The sequence below is a fragment of the Rhyacophila brunnea genome, unplaced genomic scaffold, assembly GCF_057557595.1.
Source record: "Rhyacophila brunnea isolate RB1 unplaced genomic scaffold, BYU_Rbru_1.0 scaffold_4, whole genome shotgun sequence".
In the NCBI taxonomy this organism is placed as follows: Eukaryota; Metazoa; Arthropoda; class Insecta; order Trichoptera; family Rhyacophilidae; genus Rhyacophila; species Rhyacophila brunnea.
In genome coordinates this window covers 20147617-20160445 of record NW_028233068.1, presented here as the reverse complement: position 1 = coordinate 20160445, position 12829 = coordinate 20147617, and the positions used below count along the sequence as shown (strand labels likewise).

Below are 12829 nucleotides of genomic sequence, written 5' to 3'. Positions count from 1 at the left end.
ACTTGACGTGATGGAGTTTGGAGAAAGTAGCTCGCAATATACTAGCAATATTCACATCAAGTTATAGTTGTTGTCTAGAGCAGTGTTTCTCAACTGGTAGTCTATGGACAACTGGTGGTCTGCAGCAATTTTCTGGTGGTTTGTGAATTTTTGGGGTCCAAATGCCTATTATGCTAAATATTCCAATAAAATCTTTAAAACTCGTGCATGTTTTGTGGATTGTGTTTTTGTTCTTAAAATGGATTAATGGTTTTACGCTACGAATAAAAAAAAGAAGGAATGGGCATATGTACAAATCACGGCAATCAGAAAGGCCAGCAAATATGGCCGACATTGTGTGATACAGACATAAAATTACAAAAACATACGAAGTTATACGCACACATACAGATCACGTGATATTTGTTTACACAAAATCGTCGGGCGAATTTGGTTGCCCGTTTTCATACTGCAATGAATCAGTATGTTCCTTCCTTTCTTTTTTTATTCGTTGGTTTTACGTGACGAAATCAACCACGATCAGACATTTCACTTGCACTTATTGTTTTTCAACGTGGTCTAAATAGGATTCTAAAACAAAGCTAAAGCCAGCGACAGATTTCGCATAATTTTTTTAAAATCACTGCTGAAGTTTTAATTAAATTTTCATTACCACATTTAAATAACACGTTAATTATATCTAATGGCCAACTGCTCCAAACGCACCAGTCGCGGTGTTAGCACTAAATGAGAAGTGGACTGAATTTTGGAAATCACCATGGCCCCCACAAAGGGGGGGCTGACAGGGCTCTAGCCTGGGGGATCGACCAGATAAGTTAGATATACGCACATCACAAATTTGCTCTAATCGTAAAAAAATCGCCTGCGGCACTAATTTCCTTCAGACGTATTAACATTTTAAAATATGTGGTTGTGTAATTGCATTTTTTGGTTAATGTTTTTTGATACACTGAATACCTTTGATTGTATCTCGAAAACCATTTGAAAAATGCTACTACAGACTGCCACACTGCCTTTAATCTTAGTGATATGTGGGGGCCCGCCAAAGATCCTGGACTGGGGGCACGCTTCAGGATTTGGGGGCCATGGAAATCACTACAAACTTTTATTCAAATATATGATGTTTTTCAATTTTATTTTTTACAACTTTAGTTGTTTATTTGTACCTATTTGTTTGTTTGTTTATTTTTTTATTCGCTCCAAAAAAAAAAAGCCCTGTATATAGGTAATTGGAGATATCAAATTAGATAAATTTTATGAATGTATTATTTAACTTTCAGAATGTCGGAGTCAGACCCCAAAAATAATCCTCATTGCTTTATATGTAGCAGCAGAGCCGGAGTTTCCATTAGAAATGCCGTACAAATATTTAATAGTATTGTGAGTATATTACGTTACATCCTTGTAACTTTTATGTTAATAATTATTTTGAGGTGAGGAATTCATTAATTAGTATACAATAGCTGGTTATATGCTCGGGCTATAGAAGACGCAGTAACGGGAGAAGTGTGGTGAGAGACCGGAGTGAGTGGAGAGCGGTTGTGGAGGAGGCCAAATCCCACCCCGGGATGTAGCGCCGTGGAAGAAGAAGAAGATAGAAATGTGATGTATCAGAGTATTACCACTTCCTCATATTATCCTTGGTTTTAATTAATGCAGTCTATATACAATTTATCACCCTCCAAATTGCAAAAGCCTGCATACACCCAGGTGGCTTCTCATCTGGGATCATTGGGATGGTGACAGTCTGAATTTTTCGTGCCATCTCTTTTTTTCTTTCAATGCAGATGGCTTTGAAATCTCTATGATCACTTAAGAAAACTCTTAGCTTTGATTGTGGAGGTGTGTGTCCATATATTGGGTGTCTTTTGTGATTTGCACATTTGTATTTAGAATGTATTTAATGTTTCAGAATAAGTTGCCAGCATCGGAGAAGTCATTATCGTCTGTGATCAGCGATGTAATTGGCAAGCACATCAGTAGACCAACAGTCCACTCGTATATCATTTGTAAAAAGTGCTACAAGCTTTTTCAAGAGTATGATGAAGTCGAATGCAGGTATGGAATAATCTTTCAAAAGTGTTCACTCCCTATCTGTAGTCATATAGCATAAATAAGACCATCATGCAACATCGCTCTATTCCTTACCAGTCTTCTGGCAACTCCAATGGTAATCTGCAGTAAATTTCATAATCATCAGGAGGACGACATCCAGGGTGGGTCCTGGCCATGGCCCCATATCCTGACACGGGCCCCCGAGCCAGGATCACTGTTGATTCCCTTACCAATTGCTAAGAACAGTGCTGCTATTATTCTGTGGAACCCTAGGGACTATAATATAATCAAAAATCGAAGAATACGTAGTACACGTCGGGCAGCTACGTACATTTAAATGTTAATATACTTCCGCGATATAAAATAAATATTTTACTATTCATGGTTAAATTAATTAGTCCTGCCGACTCGTGCCCCGAGGCTAGAGGCCATAGTCCTGTGTTTTTTCATAGGTCCAATATTAGCTTAATATGTGTTGTAAATTATTAACAATGACAATTAATGATAGATTTATTGTAGAAATTGATGTGAAAATTCATTTTGATAAAAATTTCTGTGAAAAAAATTGTTTTATTTGAAAATTATGAATAAAAAAGTTGAAACTGCATCTACGCATGAAGTGACACTAGGGAACACAAAAATAAGGGAAGTGTGTTACTTCCTGCTTGTGGATGTAAAACGGTACAATTCGAGTGTGGAGATTATTATTAATGGGATAAACTTGAACACGCGTTCAATGTTTGTGTCTGTATCATAATATGTATTAATGTTTCAATATAGGTTATATTTGAGGACACTCAGTGGACTTTGTATTTCTTGTGTTTTATGGCCTGACCACCATTAAGTCATAAACAAAAACTGGCTTCAAATCTTGGTCTGTGGCTACTGGCTTCTGCATTTCTATCTTACTTATCTATTCTGTAAGTTACTTTAACGGGATTTGTGACATATGCTCGCGGTGTTTAGACTAATTATTTAAAAGATTTTATTTATTACTTAAATTTATTCATATAAAGAATGGGAGTGTCCAATTGACATATTTTTCTGATGACCTTGTTTATTCCAGACTTAACGAGATTAAAATGGAGCTCACTTCCCAATTCCGCAAAACACTACCCAAGTACAGCTTAGATTATGACACATATGTAGGGAGTATTGCCAAAGTAAAGCTGGAACCTGTACAAGAGGAAGCTACAGTGAGCAATGACAGTGTTTTGTCAGAGCTGCCGACTGCACCGGCAGAGAAGTCTCCCAACTTAAAGATTAATACATTGCCAGCTATTAGAAAAATTTCTCCGATGCCGCCTAGTGTTGTCATTGTGCATAAAGGGAAAAAAATTGCTATACAAAAGACAACTAAGCCTCCTGTTATTGTGAAGATTAATCCCAAAATTATTGAAGTGAGTATTTTTCGTGTTTCTACATCAAAACTTTATAGAGATCTTGCAGTTTTCATAAACTACTAATGTATGTTCAGTACACAAGCTTATTTTTGAGAAATGTGGTTGTACAATATTATATAATTGGGTATACATTTCAAAACCTTGCATAATCCTGGTTTCCAATAACATTCAATATAGAAGTGAACGATTTAAACTCTTTGTGACTTTATTTATTTTTAATCGATTACAGAAACCCGCTGTAGAGGAAATACCTCCTTCGCCAAAAAAGGTTGTAACATTAAATATAAACGAAATATCTCCTGATAATGTAGTTCCACACGTCCAAACTCCAGATTTTGAAGAGCTCATTCCGCCGAATGTAACAGAAGTAATCAAAGATGTAACTAATGACGATGGTGATCCAAATACCGACCTGAATTTTGTGACAAATGGTGAAGAATTGGATAAAAATGTCAAAGATGATATAGCGCAGAATCCCGATGTAATCGGAAAGTATGTCATTAATCAGATGGGGGAAATTGAGGAAAGCGAGGCGGACGGCATTCAGATCCAAGAAGGGACATTTCTGATGGAGCAAGATGAAGACGGAAGCATTATTCGGGTTGTTCATCATCCTGGGGACTTGATCCAGGATGAGGACGGCAATATTATCTACAGTACCGAACAGGAGGTGAATATTATTACACTATACAGTAAAACCCCGTTAATTTGAAATCGACAGGATCGTAAAACAAAAAAAAAAATTCTAATTACAAAATTTAATACAAAATGTATGGCAAATAAACAGCAAACTTGAAAGTTTTTTTATTTGTTCTAATTTTGTAACATTGTTTCCATTTCAGATTATCAGTTATTAGAATTAGTGTAAATCGCTACCTAAATAAATAGATTTTATGAATATTTCAATTTACGTTGAATTTTGAATTAGCCTTGTTCATACTAACGGGGTTTTACTGTATTAAGATCTCTAAATTTGTTTTTTTCCCTTTTATCTGTTCACATATTATCATTCAATAATGTGGTGAATACCAAAGTAAAATAATTATTAGTACCTGAGACAGCGAATAGCAATTCAAAGAGGTAATACAGTCACTGTTTTAGGTACTCTTGAAGTATCAAGGGGACTGGAGGAGTTATTTTATAGACTCGGGGAAACGTAGTATATCAATAGTTTTATAATAATTATTATTTATTGGTTTATATAATATGTACTTATATTTTACACCTTTTGTCACTCATTTTGTTTTACTCTTTTATTATTATTATTCTCAATCTAATAATATGTTACTGTATGTTAATAATAATATAAAATAATTAAATAATTTTGAAATTAGAATGATTAATAAATAATTACAAGATAAAAAGAACTTTTTATATAGAACGTTTTTAAATTTTTTGTTGAATCATATAAACTTGACTTGACTAGCTTAACACGTTGGCTGCGCAAAAAATATCGCATGCTTTACAGAGAACCTGAAAAATACCTACCTTTCGAAACCACAAAACTCTATTAAATATTAGAAACTATTATTATATTTTATCTCAGTTCTGTCGCTTGGAATGTCATTTACACAAAATGCATCTGTGCGCCACATATATTTGCATTGTTTACCTACCAGATATCGAAACACGTGCAGTAATTATTGAAGTCGCGCCGTGTGAAACGCGCTAAAGGCAAATTCACACTAACATAATATTATGTGTTTATATACATTTTATTTTGAACGGAATTTTATTTTACCATTTTTACTCCCATGTTTTGTTTTACAGCAATTTATTCAACTTCAAATGTTGTTGATGATATTTCTTATTGTTGAAAAAGTTCACGAAAAAGACACTATGATATAAAAATAGTTGAAACGTAATTTACACTATCACAATACACTACAATATATGATATTACTTTGAAAGGACGTTGGAATGTAAGATTCACATTTGTTTATGTACATTTTAAAAAATCTGTGAAGATACATATAAATCGAGACAAAAAAATATTATGACTTGCATATATTTATGGAATAAATTTCTGATTCACTCTGACCAAAACTAAATTTGTCCGTGATATAGTCGAAAACAGGGTTCTAAATACCACCCAGGTTTATTCGGGCAATCAGGACCATGGAACAACAAAGCTTTTCGTTGTTTGGTAGTATTCCAGCAATGTTTAATGTTTACACCTTCGCTTCGTTGTGTTTCCTGCACTATCCTTTTCACAGATACTTGGTAAGTGCACTGCTTGGACTGTTTCGGCAAGGTAAGCAGAGGTGGGCCAAGTAGTTTTCTAATTACCGATAGTCTGAAATCGTACAAGGACATTTTTGGATTTTCGGAATTATATAGATAATGCGCATTCAAAAGTATTGTTTGTAATAAATGAATGCCCAATTTTTTGTACCACCTTATAGTTTTACGTTGACAAGGGTAATATGCCAACATCTGATCATAATAGTCGATTCCACTCATATAACGGTTGTACTCAATTACTATCTTAGGTTTTTTACATAACTTTCCTAATCTATTGGACGTGTCGGTTATATCACCATCGAATTCTGATGATATGGTAACTACTTCTCGACGGTCTTTCCATTTTGTAACGCATATACCCATATCCGTGTACTGGCTAATACGTTCACCAGTTTTAAGTTTTTTATTGACAACCGTATCAGGATTAGCCTTTCTATTGGTCCTTAGGGTTCCCGTGACAAATGTCTTATATTGGAGTAAATCCTCAGTCAGTGGAACACTTTTATAGTAGTTGTCCATGAAAACAGAATGACCGATTCGTGTTTTACCTTCAATTAATTTTCGGACAACTTTTTTTGGTATGGGCTCCCCCCCCAATTCCGTATCTGCTAATATGCCATAAACAATAAGTTTTAGGGCTAAACCACCAGACTCTCCGAGCATGTAAAGTTTGATGCCATATTTTGCTTTTTTGCCTTTCATGTATTGCCGAATAATTAGGCGACCGTGCCATAAAACCAACGATATATTATCAATACAATATACAATATTATCAAAATCACTATCGTACATTTGGTCATCGCTTTCTTCTACTCTTTGCCTTTTTGAACACGATGGCCGATCCATTGTCAGTGGGAAAAAAATGAAAATCACTATATCACTAAAACACAAGGGATCACATGCACTAATACGTCGGATAAAGTTTATATTCACACGGAATTTAGAAAATAATATATACTTGGTATAAAAAATACACAATTTACAAAATAATAAAAAAAACTGATAAAACAAAACCAATTTACAACTGTAAACAATATTTCAACAAAATATAATAAGTCGTTTGATGTACGTATTCCGATTACACTAGTGTGAACAAGCCTTTACATGAGAGTTTCAATGAAATGTCCCGAAACGTCCGAATCGTGGCAAGTACTTACTAACACTGAAAGATTTTTTACAGTGCTAAGGGTGCTAAGACTAAATAACAATTGTAGACATGCTGTAGAATATTTGGTTGCTAACATTGAAAGCAACACATGAACACGGCTGCCGTGACTGACGCGGGGCTACAATTTTTGTATGGACACGGGAGCCGTGTCCGACTCACCGAACGTGTTGAAACGATCAAAAAAATGTGTACTTGATAGAAATACTGTATAATGAAATGTCATTTCATATTGATTTCCATAGTAACGCACGTATATATTAATAATTTAGTTGCTAGGACCCCCTAGCAACCAATAATAGTGGATTGGATTACGGATTTCTTCCAAAATAACTTTTCATACAAAAGAGAATTAACTGAAAATGAATTAAATTCTACTTAAAGATGGCTAAAAGTATTAAAAAAATGCATTGGCATCGTGTTCTGATATATTTCTAAACGTTTCAAATGTCTAGCTAGTCGGGAAGTTAGTTAAAAATCGATTGCAAGATTGGTACCGGACAAACAACCACCGGACAAATAAGAATATGAGCTAAGAAAAACGTTGTAATAAAATAAAAAAAATATACCTACCATGTATTAGTGAATCTGGTTAACCGTTGGAAAATCGTCCAGGTACTCCAGAAGTGAACTATGCGAGAAACACATTATCATCATGTCACGTGAGCTCACAGTGTGTGAAATATCGTTTTACTTTTATGGGTATTTTACATGCTGGACAGATGCTTCCATCCCGTAGCACTTGAGCATAAAACGAATAGTGTCAATTTGCAAAATCTGCCAAAATGTATCAGACCACACTAAGGTCATCTCACTGATGTCACGTCACATTACCAACCTGACGTGTGATACACTCTTTGTTTTTTTTCCCCCGCAAGTTTACACATTGTTGAGTCACATCAAAAGGGAGCTACAAATGACAGATGATAGACACAATATTTTTGTAGGTTGTCAGTTTTAGTATTGAATGTTTTGATGATTATAAGCACATGAACTCACATTACATGGTGGTAATGTGTTTCTAGCATTAGCGTCTCTGGCGAAATTGTATTCCGTTTTGTTCCGTTCAGTGCCTGTCGAACCTGCATTGTTTGTAGCCTGCCAATTTCAAGTCAAATAGGTATCCTCTCCAGTACGGCAGTCAGTCTTCTTATAAATGGTGTGAAATGTTTCAGATGGAAATGGTTTTACCGTCGCATGATGAAGATTGTGAGGAGGACGAGGAGTGTGACAACGATGACTATGAAGAATTGGAGCATGGTAATGGTAATGGTAATGATATTGAAATTCATTTTGTAATACTAGCTTGAATTTATTTATCTTGAAAAAATTTACCCGAAAAGCAGTTATTTGCTGTTATCTCTAAAACGGTTAAGACTACAATATATTTATTTTCATAAATTTAATTTACTATAAAAATTATATCCATATTATTTTGTGTAACTTTAATAGTTTACAAACAAGTACTGTCTCATGCCTTCAGCCGGTGGCATTCAAAGTGTGTTCTTAACTACATTATCTCTTAAAATGGAACAATAGCGTTCTGTCACTTACGTGATTATAAATATATTTTCAGATCGGAAAGGTTTCATCAAGTTGGTTCCTAACTCTGTACTTGGAAAAGTTTTGTACAAGTCGAAAAAAGAGAATAAATTAACTGGCGATGAAAAACCTTCTTCGGGGGATGAAAAGGATATAACGAAAGCATACCTGGATAACCCGCAAGCTGTAAGTAATTTTTCAGATGAGCACACCGTTGGTTGTTCATTAAAAGGGCTAATTTGGACTATTTTGTAGGTTCATATTTGAAGAATTAAAATGATCATAATCAAAAACTGTTGATAAGAATTATAGTTTGTTTTGTATATAATGTAAATGCAAACTCTTACAAGTTTAAGAAAAAGTATTCATTGGTTAAGGAATTTTCGAAGGCACATTGAATTTGTTCTTTTCCACTGACTATAATGTGATATTATGAATTTGATTGAATATAAATGTTTTTTCTATAGATGGTGAAGATGGTGGGAGACCTTTATGAATGCCTGTTATGTCACAGTAAACAAAAGTCATCTGATTACCCTGAGAAAAGAGAAGACGATTTGACCGTCTCCGAGGCAAACGGAAACAAGTCAGGTGATGAGAGGGTTTTAGGTAAGTGATTTATGACACTGGTTTAATTTAAACATCAAACTCGGATTGGATTGTCAATTTTTCTGTTGCCTGGTTCAGCCATCTCAGTCTCGGCCGTTCAGCAGCTTCTCCGACTTTCTATTTACATGACTGATCCATCAAACAAGTGAATATAGCTCGCCATTATATAATATTAACTTAAAATGCTATTTTCTTTAATACATAGTTTGAAAGATTTTTCTCAGCACTTTTCTGGATGATATCTATTTTCCTCCCATCCTGTTTACTGAATGCGCTGGGTGGCCATATTTTTAATTCATGGTATATAACTGGGTCCAGAAGATTTTCAGAATACGTTATTAATTACTCAATATGTGATATAACGTTCCATTATATTATTCAACATTATCGAATTCGATTCTCTGAATACTTGTTTTGAAAACTGATTGTGTTATTCTGATGTAATGGTTTTTTCCACAGATGGTGATGATGAAGCATCTGCATCAGATGTATTCACTGGCGACTGTAAAGCAATAATTCAGCATATGAAAATGGATCACGATGAAAAAATTTACATTTGTGATATTTGCGGCGATGTATTCAAGAAAAAGTTGGAGCTTTCACAACATCTTGGTAAGAAGATCTTTCGATTGATTAACACTTGAAAATGTTTTATACATTTGCTCTTCTGAAAGAATTTGAACACAATTTAGATTCCCTTAATCTGTAAGTACATTATAGCAAAATGTCAAAATAGACCATTATGGTGGCTATAAAAAAATTATAGCTGCTATTTTCACTGTGATCGTCATCATTTTCCGGGGTCAATCCACTACTATCTGAAGGCCCCCCCTAGCTCCCTCCGCTCTTCTCGATCCCTAGTTCTTTGCTGCCGCATACATCCACAGAGTTTTATAAGTTTGCTTATCCTGCAGGTTTTAAGGCATCTCTGTGGTCGTTTGGTGCCGCTTGGGTACCAATGCATGACGGCATTTATCCAGTGGTTGTCTACTCGCCGAGCAACGTGTCATCCAACCTATTGCCATTTCATCTGTTTAGCGACATCTATCACATCACGTACCCTTGTCTGCTTTTGTATTCATTGTTTTTTTTTTGTGGTCTTTCCGCATTATGCACAACATGCACCTTTCCATACCACTTTGCGCCACTAACTTAAAATTTTTGATTTCTCTTACATTCGGAGTTCATGACATGCATACGTGAGCACTGGTAACACTTCACTTTTATAACACAATTGGTGGTTACCTTTGAAGATACTATTGAAGTGTCCATATGCGCTCCTTGCCGGTTTGGGTCTGCAAGCAATCTTGTCATTTGTCATACATAACGCAGTCAATTGACATTTGTTGTCAAAGATAGACACAGTTGTGACACATACAGAATATTCTATGGCTACTAATTCAACCAAACGTTCGCCATCAACTTCATATGATTGTCTCTAATTTTAGTCCAAACTTTTTGTATATCACATTTTTCCTGACATAATTATACCACTGGACTGTGGTGTCCTTCACGAGCATTTGTTGTCGATGCTCAGTATGCCAAATTTTAATTTGACTTACTATAAAGATGGATTGATGTTGTGAAATGGATTTCTTTGCTTTCCAGACGAGCATGTGATGAACGTCCAAGGAGATTTCAAATGTGACATATGCGTCAAAGAGTTTGACAGTGTGCGGCTGCTGAGGATTCACCGAAGAGTCCATCATATGCAGCACAAGCAGCACACTTGCCATGTCTGCAATAAAAAATTCGGGTGATTACAATTTTTTTCATGACAACATTATTATTCTAATAAAGGTATTAGACGATTCGCTGGCATCGACTGGATCCCAGGAAAACGGGATGACTGGACAGCAAACATTACACTTATATTGCCTGCATCTGTCTAATACTGTAAGCACGCAATTTTAGATTGACTCAAAACAGTTAATTCCAGAGCGTTGGAGCGGACCCATTTTTTGACTTGCTCCGCTCTGGGACCAAATACTTGCTCCAGGTCCGCTCCAGGGTCTGCTCCGCTCCGGGTAAAAAGGGTTTATATGTATAAAAAAAATAAATAATAAGTATTAAAATCGCCATTTTTATTATTAATTTTAAACAAAATTCCGACAGCAAATTGTCTTTCATTATTTGCATCTTCCGGTGTTGCAAAGTGTCAAATATAAAATTTTCATTGGATTTTATGGCGAAAATTTAATAATAAAAAAAACATCCGGAGCAGTGGAGCACTACACAACTTCGGTGCTCCGGAAGGTAATAAAAATAATGTTACTGTAATGCAAGTTAATGTAGACTGTGGAAGAACAGACCAAGTCAATTATTGTATATAAAAATACATTGAACTATAATTGTTTGAAATATGTAGAAATCACAAATATCACATCGTATTATCAAACACCAACTGCCAAAGATGATGTCACCGTATTGTTCAATATGCCAACTTACAAAATATTAATTTTCTTTGTCTAACCAGTTTTACCATCCAAAAACACTATCAAGTGCAAGTGCTTATAGTCCAAGCTCTATGCTATGAACTTTTAATTTAAATTAGGTAAGATAAATTAACATTTTTATTTTATGTTGGTATACATGTGCCTCCACAGGGTGGATGTCATTTTAACAGATATTTTATTTGGCATGGTATTTAGCAATTCGACTCATTAGGTTTTTGCTCTGGATCAAACATACATTGAAAAAACAATATGGGAATTTTAACAGAAATGGTCTTCGAATCAATAAGAGGTGGACTCTGCCGCTACCCCACCGTGGTAAAAATAGCAGAAAAAAATATTATGAAACTTTTTTTTTTTGAAACAAAATTTTCCGCCTTAAAAAAACAATTTTTAATGTATAATTTGAAGTGTGCCTGATAAATTCTGCAAACAAAAGTGAAAACTAATTCGATTTCCGCTATTTCAGGTCGAAAAACTTACTAGAAGAGCACAATAATATCCACATCGGGGTCCGTCCGTACAATTGTGAACTCTGTGGAAAGAACTTTGCCTCCAAATATACTTATCAGTCGCATTTGAAAACTCATATGGCAAGTATTCTTTAAACTCACTTACAACTGTGTGTCGTGCGACAGGTTGACAGCACCAGAAGAAACTAAAACTATGTAGCTGTTTGAACGAAAATAAATGATTCAGTGTATTTTTTATTAATGAAGAATAAAATTTATTTGTTTACAGGATAGGCCACGCCCGTATACCTGTGCCAAGTGTGGGAAATCATTCTTCACAATGCAGAACCTAACACAGCATGAGAAAACTCATCTTGGCATCAAAGACCATATTTGTAATGTCTGCGGTAAGTCATCACCACATCTATGCTTCAGTTCTGCCATGTTTGGGGATTAGAAAGATTTTCATCTTTACAACATTAAATACTGTGGAACGATTTATTTATGTTTATATTTAAGACAATGTTAGTGTTAGAGTGAGCAGGAAAGTAATACAGTAAAACCCATTAATACAAACACAATTAATCGAAAATTCACTGAAAATAAAATATTCTCTAAAATTCATAAAATTTATTTATAGTAATTTCTATAATTTCAATGAATGAACCGTAATAGTCACCACTGATGTTAATCTGAAAGAAATTGTATCGGAAACAGAAATAATGTTACAAAATTGTAACAAAAACACACTTTTAAACATTGATTTTTTGTCATACATTTTGTAATTTGATTTTTTTTTCGATTTTCGACCCCTTTGATTTTAAAATAACAAAACAAAATGCATAATAAATTTATGTATTATGTACTTCCATTGTCTACATACTTTAAGTGTTATTTTTATAATTT

The 12829-nt window shown here is 34.6% G+C and overlaps 1 protein-coding gene across 3 annotated transcripts in view; it reads left to right on the top strand.

Moving 5' to 3' along the window:
* Positions 1-12829, top strand: part of LOC147067061 (uncharacterized) — a 36210-nt gene that overhangs the window by 1968 nt on the left and 21413 nt on the right. The window contains exons 2-12 of one of the 3 annotated variants that reach the window (XM_085954440.1): positions 1281-1380; positions 1913-2058; positions 3122-3455; positions 3688-4128; positions 8043-8139; positions 8444-8595; positions 8877-9018; positions 9478-9630; positions 10627-10774; positions 11941-12064; positions 12213-12330. In XM_085954440.1, the coding sequence (XP_085810566.1) occupies positions 1282-1380; positions 1913-2058; positions 3122-3455; positions 3688-4128; positions 8043-8139; positions 8444-8595; positions 8877-9018; positions 9478-9630; positions 10627-10774; positions 11941-12064; positions 12213-12330 (1954 nt within the window). In that variant the 5' untranslated portion in view covers position 1281. The remainder of the gene's footprint in view (positions 1-1280; positions 1381-1912; positions 2059-3121; positions 3456-3687; positions 4129-8042; positions 8140-8443; positions 8596-8876; positions 9019-9477; positions 9631-10626; positions 10775-11940; positions 12065-12212; positions 12331-12829) is intronic. The other 2 variants (XM_085954442.1, XM_085954441.1) reach the window with 2 other exon arrangements.